The sequence below is a fragment of the Dryas octopetala genome, chromosome 7 (assembly GCF_963921425.1).
Source record: "Dryas octopetala chromosome 7, drDryOcto1.1, whole genome shotgun sequence".
Classification (NCBI taxonomy): Eukaryota; Viridiplantae; Streptophyta; class Magnoliopsida; order Rosales; family Rosaceae; genus Dryas; species Dryas octopetala.
In genome coordinates this window covers 839,392-863,186 of record NC_141372.1, presented here as the reverse complement: position 1 = coordinate 863,186, position 23,795 = coordinate 839,392, and the positions used below count along the sequence as shown (strand labels likewise).

Below are 23,795 nucleotides of genomic sequence, written 5' to 3'. Positions count from 1 at the left end.
CTAAATCATCAATACGGGAAATTAACAGCTTGTCTTTATGTTTAGCATCTACATCTAATCATTATGAGAAATAGTAAGATTTGAGCTATTACCCATCTTTATATTGCAGATTATTTGTTAAAAAAACATTACCTATTATTACATCACTAGAACAAATTTAGTGTCACATTATTCCGAACCAAATTTAAGATTCCTAACAATATTCATTGTACGTTTAAATTTCAAAGCAATTTATGTTTAGGATTGTTGTAGAGAACCCAAAAGCTGCTGTGGATGACAATTCTCAGGCCCCGTTTGGGATTGCGGTGGAAGACCCAAAAGCTGCTGTGGATGACAATTCTCAATCACCGACAGCAGTTTTGGTGTTTAGTAAAAAAATTAAAAATTGCTTTTTCCCACAATTCTCAACTCCCCACAACAAAAACAGAAAGCAGGTTTCTAGGTGCTTTTGAAAGCTGCAGTAAATCACAGCAACAATGAATATTTTATTTTACCCATAATATTCTCATTAATTTCTATATTTTAAATTTAAAAATATGTCCATTGTTAGTTATATTTATATTGTGATACTTAATTATGATATTTTATTTGCACGATTAAAATTATAATATACCTAAAAAAATAATAGACATACTTATTTAATAATGTTGTTCTTAGAAAAATTAATGCTAATAAAAATTTGTAGCCAAAAATTTAAAAAACAAGTAAAACACATGTTATTTTTACCAAACAAATAAGTGAAAGACACTTTTAGCATCATGTCTATTTTAGTAATTATTCACAGTCACATTACTTTTACATTAATATTTACCAAACACTTTGATACTGTTTTTTGCACTCACAACACTTTTGAAAATATACTTTACCAAACACTCAGCTGCTTTACTTTACAGCTGACTTTACTTCACAGCTATTTTACCTCACTGCTATTTTTTCACACAGCAAATTTGAAATTTTAATTTTAATCAGCGGTAGATCCCTTTAAGATTTTGTTTCCTTAATTAGGGGCAAACCGTTGATATACCGCAATAAATCTCGGTAAAATTTAGATCCACAACAAAATATTCGTAAAGCATGGCCTAAAACATTACTATTTTGATGCTTAAATATGGGATAGAAAGCAAAATCCTCAATTAAAAGGTGGGGCCAATAGACGGCCCTGATGTGCCAATTTATGAAAATACGACGGTGCTTTGGCGGTCCACGTAGTACTACTGCTACTACTAGTCTACTAGTACGTAGCTGCAGCACATTGACCACACTGGAGTGATGAGCTGGAGTGAGTAGTCTAGTGACGGTGGTCCCAACCCCGTAATGCAAACACAACACACTCCATCACTCCACCACCACTTTCTAAATATCGGTTACAGCTCACCTCTTGCTTCCCGCACAAGCGTCGAGTGGAGGAGGAGGACTCCGCCGCCATTCTCCTTTTTATCCAGGGGCACTTGCGTCAAACCGCTAACCAACTTGCCTCCTTTAATAAATATCGCAGATTCGAATTAACCTCAGAAGAACGAAAAAATGCTTAATTAATTTGTTTTGGTTGTTTTCTAACTTTTCTCTTTCGTTTTCCTATTTTTTTAAAAAATAAAAAATAAAAAATAAAAAATAAACTGGAGGGCGTGGTTTTTGGAGCTTTTTCCAACGTCTTGCCTTTTAAGTGACACCTAAGTCCGAATATTTCACTCTCTTCTCTCACGGTTCACACTTCACACCCACCTCCACCACCACCATTTTCTCATTCTTCTTCTTCTCTCTCGCTCTCTCTCCTTCCACAACCTCCACCTCCGTCACTCTCTCTTTCTCTTTCTATCTCTAAAACCGAAACTTTCCGAATAAGTAAATCGTAATTTCGGATCTCCATTTCGGACTGTCGGACAACTCGGTGGTCTCCTTCTCGGAGTCTCATACCCTCTATATCGGTATATCCGACTGTTTCTGAACCTGCATTTGTTCCGGTAAGCCGATTTCTCAGGCATTTGGTCTTCCATGGACTTCCTTCTATCTCTGTTCATCAGCGGCATCTACCAGAAGATTCTGAACAAACAGAAAAAAAAAAATAACAAAAAATAACAAAAACAAGAAATACGCTTTCCTTTTTTTTATTTCTTCTTCAAATTCGTTTGGTTTCTGTTTTCTGAAAACAAGCTCTAGTTTTATTCGAGTTTTTTACTTTATCAAACTGGACTTGTATTTTTATCTCTCTCTGTCGGTGAGGCTTCTGCGGATTTCCTGTTCATCTTTTTTTGTTTTTTGTTTTTGTGTTGAATATGTTGGTGTTTTAATTCTCAAATTTGGCCATTTATGCGAGAAAAGAAAATAGTGCAGGTTTCCATTTTGTTTCAGATTTTGAGCTTTCTCAGTGTCAGTCTTTCACTGTTGCTCAGCATATTAATTTTGGGTTAAATTACAAAGAGCGCTTGTCTTACACATTGAACAGTCAAACATATAATTTCTTTGATTAAATTGGATCGAATATGGGTTATCTTCAAATCTATAGGATCTCCACTCTTCAGCTAATAATAGCTGTGTGTTGAGATCTCAGCGTATTCTATTCTGCATTAGTTGACATATTTTTTTTATAATTTGTATCTGAATTTCTGTCTTTACAATGCTCTTTGGGTCCCTAAAAGTGTAGGGAAAGAAATGGGGTATCACATTTTCTTATCATCATTTAACTTAGTTGACATGAGTTATTTTGTTTTTCAAAGAGATAATCATGAATATCATTGAAATGTAGATTCATGTTATTGCAATTTCAGTGTTAAAATTTCGTTGTAATTTCCTTTCCTAATCAGTCATTTGTATTAATTAACTGACAATTGTTATTGTAAATCATAATTTGTTCAGACCTTACAGTCTAATATGGACCGACGGAGTTGGCCGTGGAAGAAAAAATCATCTGACAAAGCTGCAACTGAGAAAGCCTTAGCTACAGCAGGGTCTGTTGCAACCCAGGGAGAGAAAGTATGTTCATTGACATAGTAGAATAATTGTATCCTGATCTCTTAGTCCTCTTCACACTCTATTAATCAGTAATCTGTGGTGTCTCATATAGCCTTTTCCAGTTATTCTTGATTTCCTCAACGATTATCATTATATTCATCAGCCTTTCAAACATTTTGCGTGTTAACTACATTGACCCTGCAAGTGGGCACTTCTCATGAGTTTTTGTTACGCAGTTTTTAATAAATTTGCATCATTTTCTGCCTTAATTTGATGGAATTATCTACCTCTGTAGTATACTTGTTAGTTAAATGTTGTGGGAGGAAACCGACATTGGTCACTTGATAGAGTCATTTCTGTCACTTGTAAGAGTCCTTTCTGATGCATGGATGCATACCCAGAAAGAGACACAGACATGCTGGGCTCTGTGTTTGTTATTACCTTTTTCTTTGATAAATACTGTCGTCGCCAGCTTATCTTCTTAGTTGCTTTGGTATTTTCATGCAATATATTTAGTAATCTCCTTTCTGGTTTGGTTCTTATGCAATCAGGATAACTACAAAAAACCAAATTATGTTCAAATATCTGTGGAGCAATATTCACATCTGACCGGTTTGGAGGATCAAGTGAAGACATATGAGGAGCAAGTTCAGACATATGAGGATCAAGTTCAGACATATGAGGACCAAGTTCAGACATTGGAGGATCAAATTAAGGATTTGAATGAAAAGCTCTCTACAGCCAATTCAGAGATGACTAACAAGGAAACCCTGGTTAAACAACATGCTAAAGTTGCAGAAGAAGCTGTCTCAGGTATGATATTGATATAATCTGACTACATGATAGAATAAGGTTCTTAATCAAATGCTGATCACGGATTTCTTGACTAGACAAAACCTTATAAGTTTAAGACACCCTTTTGCTGCAGGTTGGGAAAAGGCTGAAGCAGAAGCTCTTGCATTGAAAAATCATCTAGAATCTGTGACGCTTTTGAAGCTCACTGCCGAAGATCGAGCATCACATTTGGACGGTGCTCTTAAAGAGTGCATGCGGCAGATACGAAATCTGAAGGAAGAACACGAACATAAATTGCAAGAAGTTGTTTTCACCAAAACCAAGCAATGTGACAAAATCAAGCTTGAGCTTGAAGCAAAGATAGCTAATTTAGACCAAGAACTCCTGAGGTCTGCTGCTGAAAATGCTGCTATTTCCAGGTCCTTACAAGAGCGTTCAAACATGTTAATCAAGATAAATGAAGAGAAGACACAAGCTGAGGCAGAAATTGAGCGTTTTAAAAGCAACCTTGAGTCCTGCGAAAGGGAAATAAATTCTCTGAAATATGAACTCCATCTAGCTTCCAAGGAGCTAGAAATTCGCAATGAGGAAAAGAACATGAGTGTGAGGTCTGCAGAAGCAGCAAACAAGCAGCAAATGGAGGGAGTTAAAAAAATAGCTAAGCTAGAAGCAGAGTGCCAAAGATTACGTGGTCTTGTGCGGAAGAAGTTACCTGGTCCTGCTGCACTTGCTCAAATGAAGCTAGAGGTTGAGAGTTTAGGCCGAGATTATGGAGAAACTCGACTAAGGAGGTCTCCTGTTAAGCCTTCTAGTCCACACATGTCCCCAGTGACTGAGTTTTCTCTTGACAATATACAGAAATTCCAGAAGGAGAATGAATTCCTCACAGAAAGGTTATTAGCAATGGAAGAAGAAACAAAGATGCTGAAAGAAGCATTGGCAAAGCGTAACAGCGAATTGCAGGCTTCAAGGAGTATGTGTGCTCAGACAATCAGCAAGCTTCAAATATTAGAAGCACAACTTCAAAACAGCAATCAACAGAAAGGTTCCCCAAAATCTGTTGTTCAGATCACAACTGAAGGTTCTTCGAGTCAGAATGCAAGCAATCCACCAAGCTTCACCTCCATGTCCGAAGATGGAAATGATGATGATAGAAGCTGCGCAGAGTCTTGGGCTACAACATTGATCTCTGATCTCTCTCACATCAAGAAGGAAAAGAACAATGAAAAGTCAAACAAAGCGAAAAATCAAAACCATTTGAATCTTATGGATGACTTTTTGGAGATGGAGAAGTTGGCTTGTTTGTCAAATGACTCAAATGGAGCCATTTCCGTTTCAGATGGTCCAAAAAATAAGACATCTGAAATAGAGAACCATGATGCTTCTGGAGAAGTCACTGCCGCCAAAGGTATACAATCTGAGCAGCAGCATGATTTAAGTCCATTGGAACTATCAGGTTTGAGTCCTGGATCCGATGAAAACCAGCTGCCCTTGGTGAAGCTCCGATCAAAAATCTCTATTCTATTGGAGTTGTTATCTAAGGACACTGATTTTGGGAAGGTTATTGAGGATATCAAACATGTGGTCCAGGAAGCACAAGATACTCTGCATCCGCACACTGTGAACTGTGTTTCTGAGGATGTTCACAGCCCTGATGCCATATGTGACAGGCAGGCAAATCCTGAGGATTCTGGCTTAACTACAGAGAAGGAAATCACTTTGTCCCAGCTAGCCAGAGAGACCATTAATATAATCAGTGAAGATCTGGCATCTGCCATTTCTTTGATCCATGAGTTTGTGCTGTTCTTGGGCAAAGAAATGATGGGAGTGCATGACACGTTTCCTGATGGAAATGGATTAAGCCAAAAGATCGAAGAATTTTCTGGCACATTTAATAAAGTTATTCATGGAAACTTAAGTTTGGTCGATTTTGTTCTGGGTCTTTCTCAAGTTTTAGGAAACACCAGTGAACTCAAATTTAATGTTCTTGGCTTCAAGGGTATTGAAGCAGGATCTAATAGTCCTGATTGTATTGACAAGGTTGCATTACCAGAGAATAAGGTAGTTGAGAAGGATTCATCGGAAAGATACCAAAATGTTAGTGTCCACATTTCTAATCATTCTAACCCTGAAGTTCCTGATGATGGAAATCTAGTCTCCGGCTATGAATCAAATGCCACGCCATGCAAAATCTCATCGGAGGAGTTTGAACAAATGAAATCAGAGAAAGATAACCTTGCAATGGATTTAGCAAGATGCACTGAGAATCTGGAGATGATGAAATCTCAGTTACAGGAAACTGATCAGCTTCTTGCAGAAGCTAAATCACAGTTAGCTTCTGCTCAAAATTCAAATAGCTTAGCAGAGACGCAGCTGAAATGTATGGCAGAATCATACAGGTCACTGGAATCTCGGACCCAGGAGTTAGAAACTGAACTGAAGCTTCTGCGAGTCAGAACCGAAACTCTGGAAAGTGAGCTTCATGAAGAAAAGAGGAATCACCAAGATTCTTTGGCCAGATGCACGGAACTTGAAGAGCTGTTGAAAAGGTTAGTGGCAATCTTTGTTCCATTGGGTGGCATCTGCCATATGTCTCTCATAACTGATGCATCAGCCCAATATGCTTAATTGCATTATCTCTTACATATTAAAAGTAGCTATTTATATGTAGCTTTTGAAAATAAGTTAGTTTTAGTCCTTGGACTTGCATGACATTGTTGGTTGAAACTGAATTAAAAACAATTATAACTATTTAAGTATTCCATGTATTTTGTCTAGGTTTTGTGATTGTCTCTAACTTCTGTCTCTTAATTTTTGTTAGGAATGAGCAATTAGCAGCTGACACTGAATTCAAGACAAAACAGGTGAGGCTACATTCACTGTTGTGTTTCCAAATTGAAGTTGGAAAGACTGGAATCTCATATTGTCGATAACAAAAAAAAAAATCTGATATTTTCAATCGTATCAAAAGCACTTTTGATCTGCCACCCAAGAATTTGTTTCGCAAGTTTTCTTTTCTGTAATTTAGCCAATGTCCATGGTTACTTGTTTGTGTATTTTCAAATTGATATATCCTGACCTACCAAAACAAGTAGATGCTAATAGTTTGAACATTCTTTTCTTGTGTCATCACAGGACAGGGAGTTGGCAGATGCGGCAGAGAAGCTTGCTGAGTGCCAAGAAACCATTTTTCTTCTTGGCAAGCAGTTGAAATCATTGCATCCTCAACCAGAGCACATGGGATCTCCATTCAGTGAGAGGAATCAAAAAGGTGAAGGGTTCACCGAGGATGAACCCACAACCAGTGCCATGAATTTGCAAGACTCGGATCAAGCTGAGGTGGATGGTGCTGCTTCTGCCAATGTAAACAGAGCGGGTGGCGATTCACCCGTCTCTCTGTATAACTCCCAATGTAGCCCATCCGATACAGAAGCAAACACCCTCTTGAAATCACCAAGCAATTCCAAATATCCAAAACACAGGCCTACCAAGTCAAGCTCCTCATCTTCCTCTTCTGCTCCAACCCCAGAGAAACATCAACGTGGGTTCAGCAGATTCTTTTCGTCGAAAGGAAAGAATGGTTATTAGGCTTGCAGCTCGAGAGCCTGAATAATACACTTTCTGGGTGGAAAGAGCGTTGAAAGCAATAATTAGAAGCACCAAAGATGGAGACCTCCATTCGTGTTATTAAAATCATTCCGAGGTTTGAATCGTTTGTGAAGGTCGGGTGATTTTGTAACTAATGGCTGTATATGATATCCATAATATCTGTTCATTTGTTTTTCTCTTTTTCTACTCCTGGCATTTGGTTAATTGAAACATGACATAGTTTTATGAACTGTTTCAAAATATTTTGAATATAATGTATGTCACAGTTTTTATACGGTTTGGTTCTTCTAGGCAGAAGACGACCTGCTTGGTCGGATTTGACAACTCTTTTAGCTTGGCAAGACCAATGAATTCTTGTCCAGTCAATTGGCGCTAATTTATGAGGCCAGACCAAAAGGTAAAAACATGTATGATGGTCTTTGTACCCAGTCTACTGGGTTAGAATTTCAATTGGATATGGGTTCTTCATTAAACACACTGGGCTTCTGGGGCTTTTAAAAGAATTGTGAGACGGGCTCCAGGACCTCCAATTCTCACAAAATATGATCCACGAGTTGAGTATGTAACAAAATTTTTGGGTTGACAAAATGAAAATAAAATTTTATGTAAATACAAAAAAACCTCTATAAATGAATATTCGATAAATTAATAACTTTGGTTAAATAATAAAATTTTTCGGTACCAACTCGGGCTAGTGTACTAAAATAATAATCTCGCTAAATGCATAAGATAATAATTTTTCTTAAAATTATTTGGGCCCAACGAATATATAAATTAATAATTAATGAAATACATAAACGAAATAACACATAACAATTCATAATATATATTAAAAAACTTTTTACTTAACAATTTCTATTTTCTCAATTCAGCTCTTTATCAAAATATATTTCTAAAGTCGTTTGCCTTTTCTTTATACCTAAACCGAATTGAACCTCATCCTTAATTTTTTGCAATGCATACACCACATTTGGTATATTTTTTCATTTTGAAAACATTTGATCTTCTAATTCTTAACTTATCTCGAAAATGTATATATATGTACTTATCCTGAATACACTTGGTCTTCTAGTTCGTAATTCATGTATGTATGTACTTATCTTGAAATCACTTAAACTTCTAATTTTTAACGTTCATTTAAAAGTTTGAAGTCATATATGTATGTTTATTTATTTTTTTATAAGATACATGTATCTTTGTCAAAAAAATAATAATTCATGAACAAAAAAAACATAAAACTCTTTTTAAATTAATAAATATTCATTTATCAATAAATTAATAAATTATTAATTTATCGATATATAAATAATCCCTTTAAAATAATAATTTTTCTTAGTCCCCAATAGTATTAATTTATAGAAATTTTACTGTAACCCACCTTTTTTTTTCCTTTCTTAAGAACCTTCTACTTGTTAATACTGCAGGTTTTGTATCTTATTCTCAATCAAGTTTTACAATATAATATCCCGATCTGATATTTTCATGATGCTCGATCCTTTCCTTTTCGTATTAGGCTCTTAATTATTCTGTGGATTGAACAATTTGTTAGGCCTAAGCTAGGAAAAGAAATGTGGTAGCCCACGGTTTGCCAAGAACGCCTACATAATGCACAACGAATATTGAGTTGAAAATTATCCAACATGCCTGCCCTACAATCATGCCCACCTTCCAACATAAATGGTTCTCCTTTGTTAATTTGTTCAACACCCAACTCTCAACTCTGACTCTTCCAGACCCAAAACAATCATATTAAGTAGATTCATCGACCATACAAGTATATATTATCGTCAAGGGTACATGAGATTGATCATATCAAAGAAACCACTTCATCATTCATCACACAGAGTGGTAGCTAGCTAGAGATGAATAATATCATCCATGCACGACTAAATATCATATTGACTTGTTCATTTTCTGCTTTTTCATGTTGGGATTTTTAAATGTCAACTCAAGATTCATTTTCTGCTTTTTCATATTGACTTGTTCATGTTTGAAAAAAAAAATATGACGAAAGAAAAAGGAAAAAGATTCATTATCATCCATACAGATCTAGAATTAAAATCAATGCATCGCATTGACTTGTTCATTTTCTGCTTTTTAATGTTGGGTTTTTTAAATTAATGTCAACTCGAGATTACAAGATTGAGTTTGAAAAACGAAAAAGGTTTCATTTCACTGCAGGTAGAGACTAGGAGCACCATACCATCCCCTTTTTCCTTTTTGAGGTGAATAACAGTATAATACTAATTAAATTTCGAATAAATTTTGAGGGTTTAAAAATATGAAAAGTTTGAAAGAATTTCAATTTCGTTAAAAAATTTAAACCAAAACAATTGAAACTTTTAATAAAATTTCGACAATTCCGATTCAGTAATATTTTGAAACCTCAAAAGGATAGATTTTTTAAGGAAATTTTTGAAATTTAATTCCATGATAACAACACCTTAAGGAAAAGGAGGGTTGCTAAATCTTTTCTCTTTAATAGTTTCATGCGAAATTAATTAAAAATTGAGTTTTAATAATCCCACAAAAAGAGGAAGTCCTCTACTCCTCTCCCAAACAAGGATTTGGAGAGAAATATAATAAATTTTTTCCTAGCTATAATTATGCCATATATGCCTGCTGGCTGCTGCTGATTATCCATATAATAATGTGACTTAAGAGCTACTTGATTTGATACGCACAGCAGATATTGAGGAATATTGAAGGCTCCGATCTTGATGATAATCTGGCTATCCCCTTCTATTATTAGCATGCACTTTTGCATTATTCTTCAAATTTTGCATTTTATTATAATTTAATAATTATTTCTTTTAGTGGATCAGCTTAGTATAAATGTATAATATTAGACAACAGTATATATATATATGGTTGGTTCTTAATGCAGATAAGGACTGGTCCACAACTCCACATTGATTTGGGCACAGTGAACCTAGTAATACTACTAAGAAACGTCCTGAACTTACATATTAACTGATAATTAAGTATTTTACTATTTATATTTAATTCCAAACTCCTTCCCTGATCATGCCTACTATTGCACATGTGAACTTTGTCTCTTTTTCAACAGAGTGGTCCCTTGTTCCAACTTCCAACTTCGATACTTTGGCTTTATTACAAAAATTAATTATTAAACCCCTAATTCACGCTTTATTGTATCGTAATCAGCTGGTTACCCATTAAAATTTAGGAAAATAGCTTGCATTATTTATAAGTTCAAGATGTTTAGAATTACATATATAATCGTAAAAAGCATCTAATGCATGGAACTAAGAATATATGAATGAGGAATATATTATTAATAGAGGAGGGAAGATTTTAGATTCATGGGTTGTTTTTCTATCGAGTAATCAAGGTATTAAATTTTGAAATTTTTGGCAAAATTTTGCCGAAAATTTTGTTTTTTTAGGGATCTAAAATCGAAACACATGTTTGATAATTTTTCGTGAAGATTTCGCCGAAAGTTCGGCGAAATTTACCAAAATTTATCGAAATTTTTCTATTTTCTATTTTCTCCAACTTCAGAAATTCACAAAAAATAACTCAAGATTCCAAATAATTTATTAAAAAATTTTACAGACTCGTATTGATGAGTAGTAATTTCCTATAACCTCAAAATAGGCAAATTACTTTTAAAAAAATTATGAAAAATCATACTCTTATAATTTAATTCTAAAAATAATAATAATCGCCAAATTCTTGAATTTTCAATTTCTAAAATTAATTTCCACACAACTAAGCTCTAAAACCACAATCAAAGGTCTAAGTTATTTAAAATAAACTTAAAGAAATTTCTAATTCCTTTAAACAAACCTTAAAACAAGTTTGAAAAATTTAAGTAACAAAATTACCATAAGCCAAAATTTGAGTTGCTATACTCAGTAAAGACAAAGCTTGGCTGGGTGAGAGGCACGGGAAAAAAGCAAGGAAAGATAAAAAAAAAGACTGAAGAGAGAGGCAAGGGAAAAAAAAGTAAAGAAAGAAAAAAAATTATAAAAAAAAAAGAGAAAAAATGAGGGGGGGTTTGGGGCCTTTGGGCAATTGGAAAGAAAAAAAAAAAGGTTTGAGATTTCGTTTAGTTATTTTAAACCTTAAACTCTAATACATTTCTATATAAAAAAATAATTAAAAGTATCCTAAAGAGCTTAAAACCTAATATCCTAAAGAATATAGAGTATATAAGGTTTAATGTATAAATTATAGAATATAAAGAGTATTAGGGTATATAGAGTATATAGAGTATTAGGGTTTAGATTTTAGTGTATAATTAAATTATACAGTATAAGGAATATACTAATTTTATTTAACAGTATTTACTCCAGCGCGTATGATATTCACCTTATATCACATAAAACCTACTATATAATTTGATTTTTTCAATATTTTTTATCAATTTAGTAGATAATATATTAAATAAACATGCATATAGTAAAATTTCATTAAAAATTTCTGTATTTTGATCGCAATTTTCATCGTTTCCGTCTAATTTTTGTCGAAATTTAAAAATCTTCAAAATTTTCATCAAAATTTTCTCGAAATCCGAAATTTAATTCCTTGTGAGTAATTAGAGTATATTCTCATCCTTAATTTCTGCTTAGAAAAAATATTCAAAAAAAATAAAGGGATTTGGTACATGAACATGCAGCTACACTGTTATGTCAAGATATATGAATTGAATTAATGGGTCCCGGTGAAATACAACTTTCCAAGTGAGTGATAGCTTCTAAACTAATAAAAAGACTTAATATTTAATTAATTTGGGTGTGATTGAAGACATGAGAAAGTTAGCTTGCCTGATTCAGTGAACAAGTCATTTGTTAATTATGTTATGTATATTCTTGATCTTATATTCTTGTTCATGCGTTCCTAATAACTAGCTAGTTACTTCTCAAAAGACTCCACTCAACTAGGCAAGTAGCCATGTTCTTCACTGTTTAGCGTTGAAACTTCTGCTCGTTCGATTAGAACACCCTGCAGGTCAAAAATTTCCACCACATCTTGGAGCCTGGGCCTGCGTTATACATCATCAACAATTAAGTTAAATCAAATCAAGTCTTTCCTTCTGGGCCTTTTTTTCTTGGGGTTGCTTGCATTTTTGGTAACTAAGACTCTACTAACAATGGTGCGAGCCATCCAAGTCAATGAAAATGATGTTCTTAGTTTCTTACCCCAAAGAAAATAGGTTTTAAGATGAAAATATATATAGTAGAGCTGTAGAGAATGGGAGGTCAATGCTGGATAGTCTTGTCATCGTCTTTCTTTGATCGATTTTATGTGTAGGTGGGATCTTATCAACAGTATATCCCATCCTTTCTTTGATCCAACAATCTTATAATATATTCTAGCTTCTTAAAAAAAATAAAAAAATAAAAAAAGGCATCAAGGAAACTTCACATTATTTTAAATTTTACAAGAACATGGAAAACTTTTTAGTTTTTAGTTGGTTCCAAGGGCACCAAAAGTCCATACATCGACGATTGTGTCCAGATGCTGAGATGCTCTCGCATGTACGGTATTTGAGTACAATGAACCCTGTTGAAATTACCATCCTCTCCTTCAATCGCTCTTGTGATTTGTGAATTGCAATGTAAGATGGTGATGAAAATAATATCATAGCTATCTTTTAATTACTGGTCCAAGCAATGAAGCAATCGCCAACACCAAGAGACTATAAAATCAAAAATTGAATTTAGAATTGCAAGTGGGTCTGAAATCTGAATCATCCAATTGGTGGGTCAGCAATTAAAGGTGTGATAATACCGCAATTCTAACAGAATTCAAGGTGTGATATGATAATACAACTTTTTGACCAAATAGAGCAGAATCTTCTTTGCGAAGAAAAAAGAAAATAAAAAAACATACAACAGAATATACTAGATTTTCTTGGTGAGGCATGAGGAGATACATGTCACTATGTCAGTAAGTAGTATGCTCTTGGGTAAGGGTAGTGTTGTAAAATCAAGATCTATTTGACTCTGAATTGCCCATAGAGTTTTATTTGTTTTTTAATTTGTAATTCAATATCTAAAAGTGGCTTTACAGTTTACACTAGGCACGGGTGGATGTATTTGTTGCAACAGTACTGCAAGGATTCGTGTGTGGATTTTGACTTAGTTTCTCACAGGAGTTCCTTTCCATTCAAGGAAATTTATCATCCATGTTACTTGTATAGTTGTATCACATTGTGCAATACTTGAACTCCACAATTCTATCTTCTTCAACTACAAAATCGATGTTATTTTATCATAACTTATTTGATCAGAGGACTAAAAAGTATTTCCCTTTTGCTATAACCTGTGTTTGGTACGAAGCTTGGCCAGGTGCTTGTCAAGTAAACTATATATTTCTCAACACAAACATCCCATGTAGCTGTTGTCCGTTAAGAATCTCTGTTGTTTTTTTAACAGTTTTAACTGCTAAACTGTTCCTGGCCAAAAAAAAAAACTGCTAAAGTGTTGAGTTAACATGAGACACACCAGTATAAAAAAAATAGGTATACACGCACGCACATCAGACAAAACCCAGAAAACAAGAGCAAGTGAGTTCAAGACAAGAGAGAGAGAGAGATAAAGCAATAAGAAAATGGGTGACAAACTGACAACCCCAAATATATAAATATTAATTATATTAGTTCACTTCTCCCACAGGGTACAAATTGGTGCAACCCCACACCACCGTGAGGAAAATTTCCAAACTTTATAAGATTTACAAATCCAAACCCATGATCCCAATATTAATATTCATGGGATTTTCCTCAATTTTTTCGGGTCAGAGATTCGGAGTCATTGTAATTTTGTAAGAGATCAACAACCCTCAAAAAAGGAAAAGAAAAAAAAAATTGGGAGAAGATTAAAAATAGAGAAGCAGTAAAGCAGCTTCATCTTGATGAGGTAGCCATTTTCTCCCCCAAAAAAGCAAACCGTGACTTGAACATGTGAGACACTTTCTGATCGATCGACCAGCTATCTGAGCATGGATGTTAATGACTGAAAAACAACTTCTTCACAAGGAATTGTGAGACCCATGTCGTGGTCGAAGCCAAATTCCTCTTCTGCTTGATGAAGAAGGCTTTGGAACTCAGGGCGAGTCAAGAATGAGATGGGGACAATGTATCTGCTTCTGTTTTCGCCAACATAGACCACAAAATGGCCCTTTGGGACGTCCAAAGGGAGGCCTTGTTCATCATAGTGTTGCTGCTGCTTCTTTCCCAAGCTCGAGCACCTCTTCAGAATCTGCTTCAGCACTGCTGTTTGTGGAAGCCTGTTTGATTTTCTGATGCCCATTTCTTCAGAGCTTTGTGGGGAGGAGGGTAAGCAGTTTTGTTGAGACTGGAAAGTGAAGGAGTTTGAGTTTGAGGTTGAGGTGGTTAAGGTTGAGGACCTGAGGTGGTGTGAATTGTGAAAGGGCTGAGGGGTGTGTGGGGGTATTTATGGTGAGACACTTAGAGCTAAGTAGAGAGAGAAAGAAATTGGAGAACTAGGTAGAGAGAGAAACAGAGTCATGTGGGGTTGTGGGGACATAGGACAAAGAGAGGGTGTGTTTTGGGGTCTGCGTGAGCTCAAGGACATACAGGGAGCCAACCCATTGGGTTTACATACCCTTGTTGCCCCTCCAAAGGACAACTTGGTCCCTCTCTCTCATATAGTCACATTTCATCAATTCTCAACTCTTTAATAAAATTTTGTCTCCATTGTATTTGTTAATTTGTACATTCGCTTTTAGAAACATCCCACCAATTTCCTACTATGTTAAGATTAATCATAAATTTAAAATTATTTTATTATTACTAGTCTTCCATTTCAAATTTTACCTAAAGGATAGAAAGGAAATAATGAAATTACCCGGAAATTTTGGTACCCCTCCTAGCTATGATCTAATGCAGTGCAGCTTTTTTTCACTTTTCAAGGGTCTTTGTTTTACTCATCAACTGCTGTGTTTATATACTATAAATTTATAGTTTCAAATGGGAGCAGATTTTTCTCTGTCTCCTCTTTTTGGGATGTTTGGCACATTCTTCCATTTTATTGTTTCAGCTTTTGAATCTCCCGCAGGCCATCCTAGTAACTTTTCCTGCATACATTGCACTCCCTCGAACCAATAGTCTAATTGATAACTTCATCCTCATCAAATATAGTTTAATTATCCCAGCTGGTTAATGCTATTGTCCTTCCCTAACTCTAACGTTACTATCCCCAAGATCAAGAACCTTGTTTAATTTCACCATTCACATTCTTTTTTATTTTTCTTTTGCCCATTTCCATATTAATCAGTAAATTCATACAACTGCATGTACTGAAGAGTACGACCACTTTGTTGGTGTGAGTGTGACCAGTTGGCCTTGGTCATCTTAAATGCTGGTTTTGTGTTTCTTCTTTATGTAAAATCATTGACAGATGAGGTGCAGTTTTTCACATGCATACACAGATCGATCACTGTTGCTGCTTACAGGATTTTATTAGAGGGCTAAGCCGGAGACCCACCCATGACATTACCCCATCAATCAATGAATCAACAATGAATCTCATTCATATATTTTTAGGCCCTTTTCAGTTGAAAGGTTTATTCTTCAACTTTTTAGCTAGGCAACTAGGCATTGCATTCCCCTTCCCAATCTTTTCTTGTTTCGATTTAGCATTAAGCACATACCCCACGCCTACCCACTTTTTAATATGCTTTTAATATTGAGTTAAGTTGGCTATATGTGCCATATGTTGTACTTTGTACCTAGTTCGATAGGATAATGCATAATTAGTATGTAAAAGCTTTATTTCCCAAAAAATAATTAAACAGCGAGATTCCAGCTATATTACTCAGTTTTAAGTTTTAACACTCAAAACTCAACCAGGAAACAATACTTTTTCCAATTAGGCAAACAAAGAAGTACATAACCAAAACGCATGCGTGGAATGATATATCGTTGTTGGAGAGAAGATTGACAGAGTACCTACCACCAATTAATTATTGGGTTAGCTTCTTAAGTGAATCTATTAATTAGCTACATGCGCAATTATATTAAAGCTAAACTAATATTATTATAAGTAAAACTCGATCTGCAAGACTGCAATACCATACATTGTTATTTAGTAGTTGGTTAATGTGGTTCTAGTCAACGTAATTAACTGGAAATGGTGATATCTTTTTCTTTAAGATCTCCTAGCTATTTCCTCTATCTACACACATTAATTACTATACAATAAATTTATAATGAATTAGCTACCTATCTAGCTTAGCTTCAAAAATATAAATTGACAATTAAAGAATATATCGGGCATGTCTTGTGGTCCTCCTGCTAGTACTAGCAGCAGTACATCCAATTATCATCAATAGGAGCATAGTCATAATCAGAGAAATAAATTGAAAATTAAATGAGAGGTACACCGCTCTGCTCTTATTATAGCTAGCCTGGCTAGATGTATACATTATAGTTTGATGTACGTGGATCCAAATTCCAATCGATGCCATTGCCCCCCAGGCCATGTTCTGAGGCTAGAAAAGGCTGTGTTTCTCAACTAAATCAAATAGTACACTAACCATTTCGATGCTTACATACGGCTATGTCCGGCATGTCCTCTTCTTTATCTTCACTTTAATTTCTCGCTTTCCCATTCATCATTGATATCATTGATGTCATTGATAATCATACAACTAATACATAGACAATTAGACATGCACATGCATATGAGTAAAGCTGTTAACCATAATAATTGCATTTCCTTTGAGTCCTTGAGTCCTTGTGTTCAGATTCGTAGAACAAACCTCTTTGAGTTGACCTATAACTTGACTCTTGATCACTTGATTCTTGATCACTTGATTGGACATTTGGACTAATGGACTAATGGACTCGAACCCATTAATTGCAAGCCGTGTTCGTACTTGCATGCCAAAATTAGGACCAAGTTTGACGTTCCTAAACCCAAATTGAAGAAGACCAGCCTAATTTTATTTGGAATTAGTTTCAAGTTAATTGTCAACTCAATCCAAGTTGGCATATAAGATTATGAATGTACATCACATGGTGTGAACCCCCCAATTTTCAAAGTTTAGGTAAACCGTGAACGTAAGAAACTTAGCTAAAAATATTAAGTTGATATATTATGAAATTGAAGGCTAGCTAGCTATAAAAATGAAATTGATTAAGTGAGTCAAGTCTTTTTGACTGGGCCATAGGTTACAGTAGTACTCTTTAAAAGAAGCTACCCCATGTTCTACGATTTAGATTGGCTTGTAAATGGAGGATAAAAACAGAGAAACTAAGGATATGGACCCGGCATTGCGTATCTCACAGTCACTGACTGTCCTAGGCTGCTAGCTAGCTACCACCTAATCAATTACCAAGCCCTCTCTCTCTCTTCTTTTTTTTCTAGGGTGAAAATGACCCAACTGAATGGCACATGCCTTTGCCCCCAACACCTCCTGTGTAAAGAGTAAAGACAAGCTATGACTAGTACATCAACCACTTTCAGTCTTTGAGTGCAAAGCCCAACTACCTAGCAAACTCACCCAAACATAACCCATACACATATAGATCAAGTTCGCCTAAATATGACTATATGAGCTAGCTTTTTGCTACATAAATCATAGTGGGTTCTAGGCTTCTAGCTTGAGCTTTTTGCTTAGGGTGGCCATCCTTAACTGCATTGCAAGTTTGCAACTATAATTGAAGCCCACCATCACCATATATGTATATGGTTTTGATGATGCAGATTGAATAGAAAACGATCGATCATGGAACTCGAATCAGACATAAAATAAACATGTTTCAGACTTAGACTAAGAAAAGTTTGACTCCTACGTACTACACGAAACTCAAAACTGGGTTCGAGGACCAAAACGTTAATTACCAAATGGCATAAAGCTATATGTTTATTTTTCCATGGTACAACGATTGGTACCGAAACTTGGTGGGGATATTTATATATGGCTCTAGCTACACCGACGTCTATGTACCATAATGTTAATAAATTCAAACCCATTAAGCACACATACATGCAAACACGAATGTGAAAATGTTTTAGATCGAATTCAAAAAAGGATTGAAAATGAGGATTATTGTATGGAATGGCCCCATTACAGCTCACCTTGAAAGCCGGAGAACCAAAGGACTTCGAGGGTTGTACCTCAACCATATGTATGTGCACATGTACTGTATTACAGATGGGGGAAACCTGTTCAATTTTTATGTCAAGTTCAAGACTTGAGTTCGTCTAATACACAACTGACCCACAATTGGGACAATATTCTTTTTAGGGGGTCCGAGCCAGGTTGGATTATTTGTTGCATTGTCACCATAACCCCAACTACAAGGTTTGGAGGCGTAAATGGACCAATCAAACTATACACATCTAATTAAGAATCTTCCAAGTCAGATGCTTCAACCACCTTTTCAATCAATAAAAGAAGAAAGAAAGATTCAAGTTTTCAACCCTTTAACTGTGGAATAATAGTCCTTTAACTATTACGGGTACACCAATAATGTATCAAAGTAATATGTACATTAAACTTTTATATGAATTTTATGCATGGATTCTATATATAAATTGCGTAAGGATCGTTATTAGCTGTGATTGGATAGCATGCACACAAACTGTTGGAATAATTCAAGTAAACTTGCATCGCCAAACAACAAGTTCGATGGCTGGAAGCCTCTGTTCCGTTGGACCACACTGAGCTTAAGATAATAACAACATAACACTTCGTGGTGGAATACAAGCCCAGCCCAATCTCGGCACAACTTGGGCCGATTGGCGGCCCAGAGAGTAGTACCGCATTAGCTAGATTTACGGTTTGATTCGGAAATTTCACATCCTATAAATTTGGCATTGCCAAAAAGATGGGATTAAAGCAAAAAAATAGTGCATGAATGTCAATGCATTTCAGAAAATAATGTTTTTTACCCATCAATATATATTTTGGCACCATGTAACGCATTTTTGCCCTTGTTATAACCTCATAAAAAAAATGGATGACAAAAAGAAAATTCAATATTTTACAAGCATTAGCAAAGACAATGTGGTTACCGGTTTGAAAATGAAGATACCCTTTTGTGGTGGGTCGGTTATCTGGATAGACTAAGCTGACTAGCTAGTGGCTACGCTCTTGTCCTGCTAAGACTGGAATTAACTTACCTGAATACTCTGGTATTAATTTATTGTTATGGATATCTAAGTAGATAAAACAGCTTGCTGCTGTGATGCCTCTTCTGTTTGCAAGCTCTCATAATAGTTGACCAGAACCTTCCATCCCCCAGGACACATAAAACCATCAGGAGGGTTCTCTCCGCTCCTTGCATAAGCTCGCATCTGAAACCAGCAAAGTTCACCATATTATACAGACCATATTCAAGAGATATGATTCTGCTAATTGATAAAACTAAAATCTAATTCAACAGTCATCAACACAGTGCTGTAATGATTTATGCAGCAACATTTGAGAATTTCATCATGGGTTGCCATTCAGCACCCTTTGCACTGAACATTAAGGCCTTATGCACCAAAAAGGCTATGCGGTGCAGCTTTGCCATTCCGCACCATTTTCTTTTGTTTATAGCATCTTAAATATATCTATTCTCATCACAATTTTTTTTTTTTGTTTCTCCTTATTTACATAACTGATACAACTGAGGTGTGAAACAATACTAACAGAAATGCATAGCCAATTCGGTGGTACTCTCAAAACTATAGCATTTTCCATGAAGAGAGATACACTACTGACAACAAAGAAATGAAATTCTGTTCCTACCTTGGTTCCAGAGATGAAGAGGAAATCTTTAGCTCGTGAAGGTTCAAAAAATGCCATCTTCTTTCCCACAGTGTCATAAGCAGCCACCTGCCATTTACAATTAAAGAAGAGGATTAATTGGCTCACACAATGAAGCAAAATATCATTTCTCATATCAAGTGTTGAATCCAGCAACCATTACTAAGTTTTTGATAAAGCTACAGTCTCAAGGGCCAAGTTTAATAAACATGTACTCTTGCAGGAGATATAACTAAGTAGGAATTCTTCAAATCTGAATTAGTAGGACTCTGATGACTGATATAACTAACACATGCATAAAATTGCAGATAATAAATATCTATCAAACAAAATAAGCACATCAACGAGCACTCCAGCAATCAAGGCTAAAGCAGTGTATGATTTCACCTACCCTGAATGGCAAGATATTGAGCTTCTCGAGGCCAGGAGCCATGCTTAGCACCTTTTTCCCATGATCAGGGTCATATAAATCCCTCTTCTCTGTTGGATGTCCCATACCGGCAGGATCACGGCCCACAATGTAGAAATTTGCACCTGCATTTATCCTTGCTTTGGCATGCCATTGTACCTCAGTTGGACCTGCATAGTGCATAGGTGATGGGAATATGCCCACAATAGTAGTTTCAGGGTCAAGAACTCCATCTTCTAGGACCTGAGCAGAAACAAAACATTTATTAAAAACTACCCATTTTGGACATCTAAAATAGCAATGATTCCAATGCATCTACCTACTTAATGTGGAAGTGCAAAAGATGGCTCATCACCCAAATGAAAATGAAACTATTACAAATGGGACCAGAATGTTGGCAGGATATAGGAAACAGAATGTTATCACTACGGATGGAGGTCAAATCATTTTGTTATTATAGCTTGGTCACTCTAGATAAAACTTGTAAACTATTGACTGATATATAGGAACTGCATGGCAGTGACCTTGCTGTGTTGCTCCATCCGAACATCCAAGGGCACATCATCAGGCTTTGTGAAACCTCCTAAAGGATGAAGCAACAGAATTGGATTCTTATAGCCCATATCCAAGAGTCTCCTGCGTGTATCATTCATCAACAAAGCATGGCCATTATGTACAGGATTTCTCAACTGAAAAGCAAAAACTGCATCAGCCTGACGCCTATCAAATTCTTTCCGGAGTTGTTGAGGAGAGAGTCTGTATTGATCAAGCCCATCATTATATTTGATAGGCTCTAATACTTCCAAATCTCCGCCTACAAGCCAATTTCCGGCTGGAGTGATAACCTCCTCAACATATGGCAATCCCGGAGCAGTTGACCCCCAAGTTCTAGCAATCCTTTCTTCTTTGTTATGCTTGTATATCTCAATGCTGCAACAGAAATAAAATATTAACAATAGCTAAGATATCACACTTACTAGACTGATAAGGGTATGCATTTATAATTCCAGCTTATCATATTATGAAGTGTAACATGATCAATCTTGGAAATCATAACCAGGAATGTGAAAACTAGACAAGTATAAAAATAAGTCAAACACAACGTGGACCATATCACACAGACTACATATGATTTGTGACACAGAGTCTCAATAAGTCAATAATCCAGAAGCTTGTGTAGTTCTGTTGCATAAAAATAATAATATTCAGTGAATTTCCACTAAAAGATATTGGATGTCGTATCAGATATCATTACAATAAAAAAAATTAAGACAATCGGCTTTTTAAAATCAGAAACAAGTCCCTATCTTTCACCTGGAATTTGACCTTTATTTACTTTATTACTTGTATGACAATACATAAACAAATAAATGATAAGAAGTTAAGAACATCAATTTGGGTGATTATAAAATAATATTATATATACAATTAAAATATAAACAGAAACCTAGACGGTATAAATTCCCATGTGCAGCAATTTACGACGATCCAGAAGATGAACTAGATTTCATAACTGCGATTGTAAAATAAAAAATACCGAATTAAACACTAAACAGCGATTAAAATACATTATCGTGGTTTGACAAGGACTGACCTGCTTAATATACCAACCAAATCTCCATTAGGTCCAAGCAGCCCCACATTCGGTGATGACCCAATTCTCTCTTTAGTCTCGTCGTCAATGGCCAACACAATGGGAAGCGACATATTGACCAGAGACCCATCCTTGATTCTCAAGCTATTGAAGTGCAAGCTCTGCAAGTACTGGTCCTCCCTCATGAACCCTTTCAATGGGCTAGCCCACCCCTCGCTGATGACGTGGACCCACTCGAGATCAATCTTGGTCAGCCTCACCTGGGGAAGAGACTCGGCCTCTAAGGCCTTGGAGGCGCGCTTGCTCTCCGGCACCACAAGATCAACCAGAGCCCCGCCGTCCGGTTCAATTAAAGAGCTCTTGATCGTGGATTGAACCGGCTGAGCTGAACCGTGATGCATTGTGGAATTGTAGGCAGTAGAGATGAATGGGTCGGAATGGTAAATGGGTTTGGTTCGAATCTTTGAGAAGTTGGTTTTCTTAATCGGGTTGAGGTTGAGATTGAGGAGGTGGTGGTGGGATGCAACAAGGTGTAGTTTAATGGTCAGAGACATGTTGTTTGTTGGGATTTGGGAGAATGGTGTTGGTGGAGTTGTACACTTGTACAATAGAGATCCGCTTAATCTGGGAAATTGTAATATGGCCTCTAAATTTGGCCAACATTTTGGTGGGGAAGAATAGCTGGGATTATACATACAAAATTGGACCGAAAGAGACCACACGTTAACGCTAGCCTTTCAGCTTGTGATGCGAGTTCGCCACTGCCTCTACTTGGTCCCGAGTACGTTGGGGACCAGACCCTCCCTTTTCTGTCAATTGTGTGGGTTTAATATGGGCCTCTGCTTCAAAGCAACGGGAATGTGATGGTAAAGTAAAGCTCACTCCTCCACCCAATTAATTTTTTTAAAAAATGCACAGTTTATTGTTTCAATACTAATGGCACTCAGTGGTGCCTTTTATTTTTTTCTTCTTTTTTTGTATTTTTATTATGGTGCGGTTGGTGCGAATAGTGGGCATCACTGTCTGTCATTTATTATAAGGTTTTGACTTGGGTTACATTGGTCAAAGTTCTATTATTGTACTTTTATTTTTTTGTTTTTTCCCTCCTTCCACTTAACAACTTAATGAAAGAGAAAGTGAGAATGCAAACGTATTGAACCCACATTTTTGAGTACATACATTCCTTTCCTTTTCTAATGAGTTTGTATCTTCGCTTCTTTTTTCCTCACTCTCACTATGCTGAATGACATCAACTGAAAATGTGTTGGATGATACATATGGAGTTGAATGGTGCGTAGTGACTGATGTGATGATAGTGAGCCATGCAAAACGAGGATGAACAATAAGAAGTAAAATTAAGAGATGAATGGCTTTTTTGGAAATTCTTTTGTATGAAGCTTTTTTACTCCATGACGCTTCTTAAGTGTTTTATAATCCAAAAACATTTTTAAACATTTTAAAAACATTTTCAAATAGGCCTAAACTCAAGGTGATATAATATCATTGTGACGCTTTTTTGAGAAATCTTTATTGATAAGTCAATAGCAATAAATATAAAAAGTTGAATAAGTTAGGATATTAGGCTCTATTTTTTTAGGAGGGGATTCAAACTTGATACATTTTCTAATATTAGAAAGAGAATACCACTTTACTAATAACTAGTTAGTTGGGCAATATGTTCCC

General features: G+C 35.8%; 3 protein-coding genes across 3 annotated transcripts; 1 reads left to right on the top strand and 2 right to left on the bottom strand.

The window, feature by feature from the left end:
- The first annotated feature begins 1,684 nt into the window (after positions 1-1,684).
- Positions 1,685-7,627, top strand: LOC147278119 (filament-like protein (DUF869)). Its single transcript, XM_086251400.1, has 6 exons — positions 1,685-1,961; positions 2,854-2,970; positions 3,501-3,762; positions 3,878-6,293; positions 6,566-6,608; positions 6,880-7,627. The coding sequence occupies exons 2-6, from the start codon at positions 2,869-2,871 to the stop codon at positions 7,330-7,332; spliced, it is 3,276 nt and encodes a 1,091-aa protein (XP_086107526.1). The 5' UTR covers positions 1,685-1,961; positions 2,854-2,868; the 3' UTR covers positions 7,333-7,627.
- Positions 7,628-13,964: 6,337 nt separating this feature from the next.
- On the bottom strand, positions 13,965-14,735 carry LOC147278118 (SAUR-like auxin-responsive protein family). The gene has a single exon (XM_086250986.1). It carries the CDS (start codon positions 14,634-14,636, stop codon positions 14,316-14,318), a length of 321 nt encoding a protein of 106 aa, XP_086107112.1. The 5' UTR covers positions 14,637-14,735; the 3' UTR covers positions 13,965-14,315.
- A 4,468-nt stretch (positions 14,736-19,203) lies between these two features.
- Positions 19,204-22,875, bottom strand: LOC147278117 (Pseudouridine synthase/archaeosine transglycosylase-like family protein). The gene is made up of 5 exons (XM_086252516.1): positions 22,113-22,875; positions 21,043-21,448; positions 20,501-20,761; positions 20,092-20,178; positions 19,204-19,652 (listed from the first exon to the last, which is right to left on the bottom strand). Exons 1-5 carry the CDS (start codon positions 22,805-22,807, stop codon positions 19,515-19,517), a joined length of 1,587 nt encoding a protein of 528 aa, XP_086108642.1. The 5' UTR covers positions 22,808-22,875; the 3' UTR covers positions 19,204-19,514.
- Positions 22,876-23,795: the final 920 nt, after the last annotated feature.